Genomic DNA, 12524 nt, shown 5'->3' on the forward strand with positions numbered 1-12524 from the left:
AAATAATTTAGTAGGTCAGAGTATAAATCTTTTAGGGTGAATAAGTCTGCAACAAAAAAATATTGAAACATGAAAAATTCTTCCACCAAGCTCTGTCTTAAGAGTTTAGAAGGAACAGAAATAAAGTAAGCACAGATACAAGTCTTGTTAAGTTGCTCTGAAAGTTAAAATGAGCTGCAAAAGGTCTTTTGGTCACATAAACTAAAACTGAACAAAGAGGTGAGAAACTCAATGCAGTGAATGCTGGGTACAGCCTTGAGAATAGCGCTAGCAAAACCAAAGCTATACGTTTGGTGTGGCATTTGAAGATAATGATAGATTGCCTAATTACAATTGTGGAACAATATAAATTGCATTAGAAACAGAAGCCAACTTTAATTGTTTACTCTAACAAAATGAGTGGCCCAGATAATAAATTTATTAGAAAGAAATGGTCCATAAAATTTAAAGACTAGATGCATGCATATTTATTTTTCTCCTCTTCAAGACACAGAAATAACATTGTCTCTATTAAGATTAGTCACCAAGTTCATGCTACTTTGTGTCTGAAACTGAAGAAAAGCTGTTTCTCCTAGCTACTTATCAAATAATTGATGGTCTTCATCAATGCTGATGAACCTATCATGTTTAAACCCTAGCATGTTTATTTGTCAGTAGATATTATTTACAAAAGACAAAGTAAAAGTAACTCAAGATGTTGACAGAGCCACAAATGAGCCCACTGCTACAGGTCTTGCCTGTGTCAGAGTTTCAAGTGCTATCAGTTGAGTTAAGTCACACTAAGAACAACATGAAACTTTACAGATATGTAAGAGAATATGATAATATAACTGTTCTCACCTTCGGGGGGGGGGAAGAAAAACTGGCATGTGTTAAAAATACATTATTTAATGTGGAACGCACAGCATTCTAAAAGTGAGAAAACTATACAGCATTATACAAATGACAAACAAGGCAAAAACTTAAAGATGGAGGGTAACTTTTATTAGACTAACCTATATAATATGGAGAAGATAGACAAGCTCCTGGGGCTAACAAGCACTTTTCAGTCTCTGAAGGAGATGAAGCATACTGCAATCTAACCAGGCTGGGAACAATTGCTCTGTGTTTACCTTAGTTACATTATACTAGTTCAGAAATCAAGAAAAGCTTTCTAAAAGCATGTCCATTTTTCCAAATATAAAAATAGTAAGATGCATTATCTGTCACTACACATCTTTCCTTGCTTTTATCACTAGATGACCACGTTACTCTGACTGCCAATTGACCATTATATATTGAAATCTCTCTCATGAAGCCACATAGATAAGGTGTAATGGGTCAGTGGGTGGGAGGACGATAATATGGGAAGACATGAACACTAAATTGCAATTACATAAAATCACTAGGCTCCTTTCAAGCTTCTTAATATAAAGGTACCCAGCTCTACTCTCTATCACCAGTTTTAGAAGCACTTCACTACTGTTTGTTAGGGGAACTGGGCTGGATCCAGAAAGCTGGTACAGGTGAGGCTGCTGCAGCTCCATGACCCAGGTCCAGCCTGTAGCAATGCACCGCGCATGTTCCCAGCTGCATACACACATATACACCCCACATGGACATATATACCTGTCCAGCCACACAAACTGCAGATGGACACTTAGAGCACTCACACAGAGAACACCAAAGGTCCCATCTTGCATCTTGCTCCCCACTCTTGCTAAGCACAGTGGAGGTCTGGTAGTGAGAAAAAATAGAGGGAGATGGTACCAAGTGGATCTCATCAGTGAGAATAAATAAAGAGATGGTACAAAATGGATCCTCTCAACAGCTGGGCTCACACCCTCAGTCTGCCCAGTAGCTGCCCATGGATCCCAGTCTCCCCAGTTGCTGGCACCTTGGTATACGAGCCCCCCCCAAGAGCTGGCTGGGACTTCCCTGTGGTCTCTCCTTTGGGGGAGATGCACCTGGATCTCACAATGTGTCCCATGCCCCAGGCAGCAATCCCCCTCAGTCCAAAAGCCACTCCAGCATCATGGTTGGTGCCATGCTGAGACACTGGGGCTGAGGCTCTCCTGGGACAGTCCAGACAGGGTGCCCCTTCCTCTGGAGCCTGATATGGTTTTCCACCTGCCTTTGGGCTCTGTGCATTTCTGAGCTTGTGGAGATGAGCCTGTGGTGGGCTGATGGCTCTTGTGATGGGACACGGGTATCTGGGGTGGAGTGTTAATTGAGTTCCACCACCAGCTGGTGCCTCTGTGCTGCTTTCTGGGGGCACAGGTGAGCTTTTATGACATAGCTTAAGACTATTGATTTCTGGTGTTAAAAGCCCTCATGAAAAAAAATGATGCCTGCAAGAGGATTGTAGTCACTGGAATAAAAAATGGAAAATATTTAGCAATTTACATCACCAATATACAATAATTTGGAACAGAGACAATGTCTGCATGGGCAGCTTGACTCAGTCTCTGAAATAACTTAGTTTTTTTAAGCTGTACATGAAGGGATCTAGAGCATTTAAACCAAAACCAGTTATTGCTAGTAGATTTTAGATTTGTATAAAAGCAGCCAAAATTCAAGCCCTGGTCTGATAAATTTCCTTTTACATTTAATTTAGTAAAAACTGTCTTACACTGTGTTTCTTGCAGATTGTAAATGAAAGTGTCTGCATCTTCCTACTCTGGTGTTTAGGATCACACTGGTGAATGAAAGTGCTTGCAAATCTTACCATTTCAGACCAATGAACACACATTCTCCAACAGCACTAAGAACATTTTTTCTGTGAAACTATTATTAAAATACCTCCTATATATTTATTTTTTTTTACTTTTAAAAGTTGGTCAGGAAGACATATCAACAACTCATTATGGAAACAAATGAGGATTAGGTTAGAACTAGAATGGGCTGTCACCTGGAGAGATTTATCATTTCATAAGATCTGATCTAAATGAAAAATTGCAGTCCTTCCTCCACTCAAGGAGAAAGCCTGAGCTCAAACATGTCCATACTTCAACTCTTTTAAAATATAAGAGAATTCTAATTATAAAAATTTAAATATAAATGTGGCCAAATTACTAAGGTTAACATGAAATGCAAGTCAAGTATTTTCAGTTAGCCTAAACTATTAAGAATACTTGTCAAACTAAACAGAGTTCACCATTCTTGTACATCAAAACAAAAACAAAAACAAAAACTTCAGTTGCTATGATCTCAGTCGCCAGCCTTTCTCTTTCTCTTTCTCTTTCTCTTTCTCTTTCTCTTTCTCTTTCTCTTTCTCTTTCTCTTTCTCTTTCATCTCTTTTCCTTTTCCAATACCTGCAGTCATGTACAATCTGAGGTCATTCCCTGGCTCATACAGGAACCTGATATGGTCTGTAAAATATGAGCTCCATATGTTTGAAATAAGGTAAGAAATTCAAATATAAAAAAAAAATCAGAAACCATAAAGAGGAAATATCCAGGTGTCACTCTACTGCTGAGTTGTGATAGCCTCATAAATGCTCATGGAAAAGCATGAAATACAAATGGTTCATTCACCAGGAATGGAAATGAACACCTGGAGTTCTCAACCCTTGATGTGGTTAATTATATATTACACAAGAAATTAGACCCTTCTGAAAAGCTGTTGGTCATAATAGGAAGCATTTTATGCTTCAGGAGTCAAGGGCAAGCACTTTGTATACTCAGAGATAAGTTTAAAAGAAAGAGAAGCATTTCAATGGAGTGTGCATTGCGAAGGTGAGTAATTGTGTAAACTGCAGTCTTTTAGACCAAACAGTGGAGTTTATTTTAGTTTTGCTTTGTGAAGGTATAACTGTGACAAGATCAAATAGAATCCTAACTGTGACATTGTGTTTGATGAACACACACTGAAAAGGGCTGTGCCCAGCATGTATTCACAGCACTCTGTAAGTATGTTCATTGCAACACATTTCTGAGCAACATTTATGGTAATGTTTGCCAGTCCAGAGGGTCTGGCCTGTGTTTTCTGTAGGATGTATTCCCCCATGTATAAAATTCATTTCGAAGTGCTGAAGTGGGAATAGCCACTTGCTCCAAACTCTGTGGAGTGAAAATCAGCCTGCAAGTGAAGTGTTCTCTGCAGCTATGTTTGTCACACAATGTCACCTTCAGAGCTTTTTACATCTGCAGACTAAATTGTGCAGTTCAGTGACGATGGATGCCCAAGGGGAATTTCCTCAGATAAAAAAAAATGCCTCACAAGGCTCTTGGTCAGTGGTAAGAGACTTTGGGGAATGCTGATCAGGATTTCTTTTCTCCTGTTCAAGTGAATTTATTTTCTGGATCATTTGCTTTTATCTGGGCCTTAATTTCCCTCTTTCCTTCCCTCCAAAGTAAGGTATGTCATAAAAATTGTACAAAACACACATGCACACAGTCACACGCACACACTTGATGTCACTGCTATGTTACCAGTTTTTCAGTTTCATCCTTGAGCAGTGAAATCAGTTTTGTATCAAATCTCAGCTTCCACTTAGGAGTGAAAAAATTACTACTCCATAGAGTTACAGAAATAAGCTAAGCTAATAGGGCCCATGGGCTCCATAACAATACCACATAACTATACCACTGATCCCACAAAACAGATAAAATGAATGCTTGAGATATTTTTCTTGGGGGGGAGCACACACCTGAATTTGCCGTTATGTGGATCACTAAACTCCTCATACAATAGTCTTCCAGACATTGTGGGTCATCTAATACACCCTTGAACTCCCAGTTGGCACAGCTCCTCCTTGCAGCTCAGGCCACCCTTACCTTTACCTCCTTGCATTTCACAGAGCTTCTGGTAAGGAAAGTGGGTTGATTGTTAAAGAAAACAGTTTTTTATGTAGAATAAATATCAGCTTAGTTTGCTCATCTCACCTCTCCTTCACAAGTTTTGCTGTATCTGTTACCAGTTTGTACAACAAGCCTTCTCTCTCATTTCCACTGTTGGTCCCTGAGTACCTCCCTGTCCTCCCTAACCCTCTACTTCTTTCCAGGCACAAAGGATGGGGGAGTTGTAGCAGAAAGTTCGTCTTCCCTTCACCTGTCAGCCAGCAATCCCTGATTTGATACCTTGTAATGTAATGCCATGCACAGAAAGAGGTTCCTACCTCAGAGGTACCTGCACAGAGGTACCTTCCCTGTGCCAGAGGTCTGCATGCAAATTTGTATTTAAAATCGGCCATTGTGAATATATATTGATTTATAGAAATTGATTTGTAATTTGCTTTGCTTTGTTAAGCCAGCCACTTTCATTAGGAGCATAGCTTGTCAATTAAACACCTGTCCTTTTTGCTGCCTCCTTAGAAACATGATGAGCAAGAGCTTGAACAGACCAGCAGCACTTAAAATGGTTTTGTAAACTCAGCAAAGGGAATATTTTTCACTCTGTTCATTCATATTTCTATGCTCAGGAGCAAGATTTTGTTTACTAAAAGCTGTACTGCAAACCAACAAAAGGAATGATGGCTGCAGAATTTCATGACAGCAAAGGACACATTTCTGAAGACTTTTATACATCTTGGAAGGCTGGAAAATATGTTTACCAGTTATTCCCATTTCAATATTGTCTTCTCAAGTATGTGAGTTGTTTTTTAGGAGAATTGATTAATACTCATCCCCAAATGTATATGGCTGCTCATCCTGGAGCCAGGCACTCAGCTGATAACTGTTCAGAGATTGTCAATTATAATGTAAAGAATTGGCTTCTCTGATTGTAATTCTACAGTCTGAAGTCTTCACCTCTTTTTTATCCCATTCATCTGTCTTGTTTTTTACAATGAATTGTAAAGCTGTGGTCGAAGATGTATTGGCAGTGAATGCTGAAAGGAACATTTATTTTAACTCATAACAGAAAATACAAAGATAATGAAACCATTTTTCTCTTTCTTCCTTGTCACTTTATTCTCTCCTCTTTGTTAAGATTTTTTTCAAACTATACTTGCTTTTTTCACCTCCCACTTTTGTATTCACCTCTGATGTGACATGCAGTCCTAGGGAAGTAGGTAGCCAACCGTATTTATATATTTATATAATGGGATAATTTGTCATTATTTGTTTGTGAGGCAATGGGACATATCATACCTTATTACCTGTTTGGTACTGGGAATGCAGAATAGGACAGTGATAAATGGCATAAGACTGACAGAGAGACACAGGATGAGATCAAGGACAAAAAAAAAGTTGATAAAAGGCTTCAAGTTCTCTGTCAGAGCTGTTTGTGTTTTAGGCACAGTTAATTTGGAGTGTGGCTTTGCATGGCTCATAAGAATAGCCTTTGGGACAAAACTCTGTGCTTTATGACTTCATACTGTATACTGCAAAAGCAAAAGTGTGGGAAGCTGGCTTGGATGGTGGCTAGGCAGGAGAAGGAAAATAACAATGGAGCCCAATGGAGACAGCTGTGCCCTCTGCTCTTCCTTCAGCAATAAGTCTTTTGAAAATAACATTTTGAAGGACTATTTCTCAAGGAAAAGAGGGCTTCAAGATTACACAATTTTCTACCTTGGCTCCATACATTTAAAATAAAAAGATAGAGAATAAAAGGAAAAGGTGGAGTTATATTACTTGATGTGAATTTACCATCTACTGTGTTTTTCATATAGTTGTGGGATTTTTGTTTGTTGCATTTTTAAGTTAAAAATATGTAAGAGTATGGCAAAGTAGTCTGTTTTAAATTTAGACTAATGAAGGTCATTGTATGAAAGATATCTCAAAGACTGAACATTTTACACCCATACATATTCACCATAACCTTTCAGGTTTTGATGTGATTGGATAAAGACCTGTTGATAAATAACACAGTGCAGAGAAGAATCATGATTTAAAATGTGGCATAAAACTGTAAGCAACCACCCAGAAACAGATAAAACATGGATAAGTATCTTCTGACAAGTTAGATTTATTAGATTAGCCTGAAATGCAAGCTTTTGACTCAGGATTAATTAACATATCTAAATACTTTTTACCCTTCAGAGATCACCATAGGGAGGACTGTTTATGAACACTTGCTGCGTGTACCTGCCTGCTAAAGATAGGGTAGTTAATTAGACACTGCAGCTCACTTTTAGTAGGTGTCAGAAACTGCTCCAACACTGTGGAGAAAACTGTGAGGAACTAAAACAAAATAACTTATAATGGTTTTCACAAAATATGCCTGTGAGCATAATGCTATGGTTTCCTTGTGTGGTATTTCTTCGTCTGGTGACTACATGCCTGATGTAAGTATAGGTCCATCCAATGGTTATGCACCACTTCAGGTAGCATTCAGGTACTGTGCACACAGGGGAGAGAACAGGCACAGAGGGGAGCAAGGGTGGGATGTGAGGGCTGTTTGACAAGTTCAGGTAGTCCTTCCACTACCCAACAATAAAGGAGGATAGTCTAATCAGGGAATTATTTGAAATTCCCCAAACTTGTCAGTGTGTCTGATTTCCTCATCCAGAGGAGAGGCCATGCCCTGCTCTCTGCTGGCCTCTCTGATAACCAGGGTTATGCAAATTTTACACTTAGCCCAATATTAATGAATTACTGGATTTACTGTCGTTTTGACCTGGGTATTTGTACTACAGATTTTTGTTTGTTTCTGTGCTGCTATTCTGACATAAATTGTTTATCCTGAAAGCCATTGGTTGGTGGTGTCTGTTATTGTATCCAGAAGCTCTAGCACAGCAGGGATGCTTTAAGCGCCTACATGCTGGATATGTTATTGAGAGTACTTCACAGCCCCACAAAAATGCACGGTTACACTCAGAACTGGGCAAAAAGGCCGTAAAGGGATTTAATTATCATAGAATTGTTCAGGTTGGAAAAGACCTCTGAGATCATCTAGTCCAACCTTTAACCTAGTCCTGACAAGATGATGAGAGGAGATGTTCATGTAGCCAAAAGATGCAAATTAAGAAAATTATATCTTGTCAGGGATTTTGAAAGGTGCTGGGCTCAAACACCCAGGGTAAGAAACTGAAAAGCTCAATATGCAAGGAATGCTTAGTGGCTGTGCTCTAGTCTGGAGTTTAGACACCTATACTCAGGTCTTCAGTCCACTTCAGCCATTGTGTGCCACTTTGAACACATAATTTAGTTTCTGAGTGTCCTACAGTTCCCATTCTTTAAAACCAGAGGGAAAAAAAAAAAAAAAAAAGAAAGAAAAAAAAAGTTTCATTATTTCATAGAGAACTATTTCAGAATTTCTAAATCATTCAGTTTTACGATACCAGGTACCAAAAACAAAGGAGATGCAGGCTGGGAGGTAGTTGCAGGATACAGAGAAGGTAGTCTTCATCCCACCTAACTTTAGAGGTCTATAATACTCTTCTCTAACTTACTGCCCAAGGCTGTTTATGTGCTTGGTGGGGTCAAATTAGCATTTTAGAATGCTATTCACCTGACCTACTTAAGTGATGTGTTTTAGATGAAAGTAACTGCATCCTAAGTGTGCTTAATGTTTCTACCAACAAAACATACAACCTGGGGTAGCGAGCTGTTACATGGACATCTGTAGCGTAGATGCCCTCAAGTGGTCAGATCACTGCCACCCATGGTGTACTTGTGCACATTGCTTCTAACAGGTGGGAGGCTTAGGACCTAGATGTCTCTTTCCTATTGTAAATAAATATTGAATAAAATAGAAATAGGCAAGTAATACTGTGAAATTAAAAAAGTATAACAAATACTAAATGCCAATGATTTATTTTTTATTGTGACAAAGAAACAATTATTACATACCAGATTTATTATTTTTTATTTATTTTTGTAAGAGTGCATAAGTTATGATGCCATGTAAGCCTTCTCTTTAAGAAGAACATGAAAGTAAAGTTCAATTTTTATACTCAAGTAGTGGGTACCCAAAGTGTAGGTAAAATTGCCGTGTAGTTAAGGTCTGAACCAGAATGTTTATCATGATTTAGATTGAAGAAAGAGCTCCCATCTTCTTCTCCTGAATAGATGTTCGTTCAGGGTACATCCATGTTAAAGGTCATGGATGTAAGCCATTCATTAAAGGTCCTGTCAGAAATAGCTGTCCTGCCTTCAAGAACTCTTAAGTAATGTGTCACATTGACATTCTCTGATACATCTCCTTTGGTATGGTCTTCCCCCTTTGCACAGTGTTTTTCAAAACATGTCACTTCTATTGAGGTGTTTCTAACTTGACTATCACTGAGGCATCCATTAAATTTTGAACTGATAATTCTAAGAAGTATTTTAAACCTATTTGACAATGTCTGTCAAGGTTTTGACATTTGTTGGCACATGGGTTGTAATTCTTCTTGTTTAAATTACCAAAGAGGTATGTTCTTTGTTGTGAGTAAGATGTTTGAAAGAAAGGGAGAAAGGGAGGAAAGGAGGGAGGGAAGGAGGGAGGGAGGGAGGGAGGGAGGAAGGAAGGAAGGAAAGAAAGAAAGAAAGAAAGAAAGAAAGAAAGAAAGAAAGAAAGAAAGAAAGAAAGAAAGAAAGAAAGAAAGAAAGAAAGAAAGAAAGAAAGAAAGAAAGAAAGAAAGAAGGAAAGAAGGAAAGAAGGAAAGAAAGAAGGAAAGAAAGAAGGAAAGAAAGAAAGAAGGAAAGAAAGAAAGAAAGAAGGAAAGAAGGAAAGAAGGAAAGAAAGAAAGAAAAAGTTCATGTTAAAGGAGCAATCTGTCATAGCTTCCTGAGAAGAAAAAAAATGGAGAACTTGATCTGTCTTCAGCCACGTGGAGGTAGTCTGAGGGAATACTAGTGGACTGCAGCCAACACCAGATTTAAGTATGAGAGTTGTTTCTTCAAACTCACATGACTCATAAAGATCTAAGACCTGAGGTTATGTTCAACGAGACTATGTTGAGAAGAACAAAATCGTTGCCAGTTTTGTTGTAATTAGGACAAAACAACCATTTCATATGGAAATTTCCTGGCTCCTGTTTGAAATCACAGAACAAGGCATAATGTGAAGTAGTGCTTAATAAATGGGACAGTACACACTGTTTTTCTGCAGACTTGAATTTTGTGCCATAAAAGGTTTTCTGTGGTTACATCTGCACCTTTTGTCAGGTTCAGATAATAAAGTAATCGGTGTCAATGTGGCAAATTTCCCAGTTTGCAAATTTAGAAGTAGATTCCACAAACTAGAGGTGGTGATATAATTTGCACAATTACATTTGACTGTTTCTCCCAAACTGTAAGTATTTAGGGCTAGATGTTTTAAGGTATTTAGGCTAACGTAGATTTACTTGGGGAAGATTATAATTCTTGACCAGGACTTCCCAATCTGGTTTGTACATGGTGCTCCTATGCATTTCTTCCTCCCCCAATCCATCCTACCGCCATCATTAGTAAAGCTAGATCCAGCCACATTTGGTGCTCGTATCAGTTGTGTATTAGTGCTCAAATCTTTAAAATCTAGCCCCACACTCTGCCTTCCAGGATTAAGCTCAGCTATTCTGCCTTCCTATCCTGTTTTTCACTAAATCATGCTGTCAATATGAGCATTATGTTATCTTTGCTCTGGGCACTGACTGCAACAATTGACAGCAGCCTGGATATTTGGCTCCAGCAGGAAGTCCCTGATGCCGTGTATGTGCTTGAACCAGAACTCGACCAACTGTTTACCAGTACAGATATATGTGTACAGACTTGATTTTATTTGCATTTTTATCTGCTTTTTTAATTCTACCATTTTTTACCATATAAAGTATAAACTTCTGCATCACAAAACTGGTAGGTTTTTTAATGAAATTATAACTTTCACTGCTTTTGAGGAAGCAGCAGCTGGCAAACTATTTTATAAAACTGCATGCTTTGTTTGGTCAATGCCCAACAAGTTTTTATTAAATTGATCCTTAATAATAATAATAATGTTAAATAACTTGTCCGTACTGTAAAGTTTACATTTTATATTCCAAATTCATGGATATTCAAAAATTTCAAAGGGTATAGGAAATAGTGTGAAACAATAAAATTCATATAGGTCCTAACAATATAATTCATATAGGTCCTATTCACAGCACTGTAAACTCATCATATTATGATGATTATTTCTATTACTTCTCCACATGTGAAGAATTACTATTCCTTAACTGCTTCAGTATATCCCTGTACTTATTTTCACTGGGATGTGTGTAGGATGGCATTTCTTTAACAGGAGAATTTCTTTGTGTGTTTTCTTTTGTCTGTCTGAGCTCTGGGTAAATACTGCAGTGTATTTCAGTTTATAACAATACTATGTAGAGACCAGGAGATGGCAGTAGTTGCCAGTAATTTAGTTGTAAAAGAAGGGCTGTGTAAAATTAAAGGAAAAATTGAGCTATGTCTGCATGTATGTAAAATATTACAGCATATCAATTTATTGGTATTATTTATTAGGTTTTAATTTTAGAACAGACTATTAAATACAAATTTCAAATATGTATGTTAAAGAATTTGCCCTAACACTGAATTTCTGTCTCTTTTAAACAGTTATTAGCATTAGCCAGCCCAGTTTCAGTGGCACAGATGCTTTTGGCTATACTTCATTCCTAGCTTATTCTACAATCCCAAATATCACCTTCTACTATGAATTCCGCTTGAAATTTCAGTTGGTAAATCACCACTCAGCTTTACAAGATAACCTGATATTTTTCACTGGACAAAAGGGCCAAGGTAAGCTTTATTATTGTTACATATTCTTACAGACTTTAGAATATTCATCAAGCAAGTAGGATGAAAATATACACAGCTTTTTCTTGATTCTTTTCATGATATAATTTCATTAGGAGGAAAATAATCTCTTCAATACTTTATAGCTTTGTAAACACAGTGAACAATCAGGGTTTTGGTGGTGGTAGTAGTAGTTTTTTTGTTGTTCTTTTTTTCTTTTTCTATAGAGAAGAAGTGTAACTTAACTTTAATTACTGGAAACAGTTAATCTGATGCTCGAGGTTCAGATTTCTGAACAAAATATATAGAAACTAAAAGATTAAGATTCTCTTTTCAGTCACAAACATTTAATTGTTGATTACATTTATTTATCAATTACATTATTGATTACATTGATTTGGTGGCCATTTTTGAAACATGCTGCCTCAAATCTTCTAACATGGACACTCACTTTATTGGAAAATCAGTTCATCTATCTGGCATGTGACAGCCACCCTGTCATTTCTTCTTCCTGTGTCCTCAAACAACCTGCCAGAGGAACGGCCATGAATTGCTGCTGTTATCACGGTGGCTGCACTTCCATGGCCCACAGGACTGAAATACAGCCCTGTGGCAGTGAGAATTGGACTCTGTGTTCTTTATGTGAAATACTAGACCCTAACCTTGACATCCCTCAATGCAAGTTAACCCAAGGTAGCTAGCTATAAGTTCTGCTGGAATCTGTACAGCAAGGTATTCAACTTGGTCTCAATAACACAGCTGAGAAGTGGGTAATATATATCTGTTTACAATACCTGGACTAAGATTTTAACAACGTTTTACGTATATCTGCACAGCAGCCCACTGTAGTAGGCTGACATAACCTCAGCACTGAAATGGGGTAAAATATTACTATTTGTGTTTTGTCCATTTTAGCATCACTGTCT

At 37.8% G+C, this 12524-nt stretch overlaps 1 protein-coding gene across 1 annotated transcript in view; it reads left to right on the forward strand.

Moving 5' to 3' along the window:
* Positions 1 to 12524, forward strand: part of EYS (eyes shut homolog) — an 830760-nt gene that overhangs the window by 775632 nt on the left and 42604 nt on the right. The window contains exon 42 of the mRNA XM_068678264.1: positions 11419 to 11601. Coding sequence (XP_068534365.1) covers positions 11419 to 11601 — 183 coding nt within the window. The remainder of the gene's footprint in view (positions 1 to 11418; positions 11602 to 12524) is intronic.

Source organism: Anas acuta, chromosome 3, assembly GCF_963932015.1.
Source record: "Anas acuta chromosome 3, bAnaAcu1.1, whole genome shotgun sequence".
NCBI classification, from domain to species: domain Eukaryota; kingdom Metazoa; phylum Chordata; class Aves; order Anseriformes; family Anatidae; genus Anas; species Anas acuta.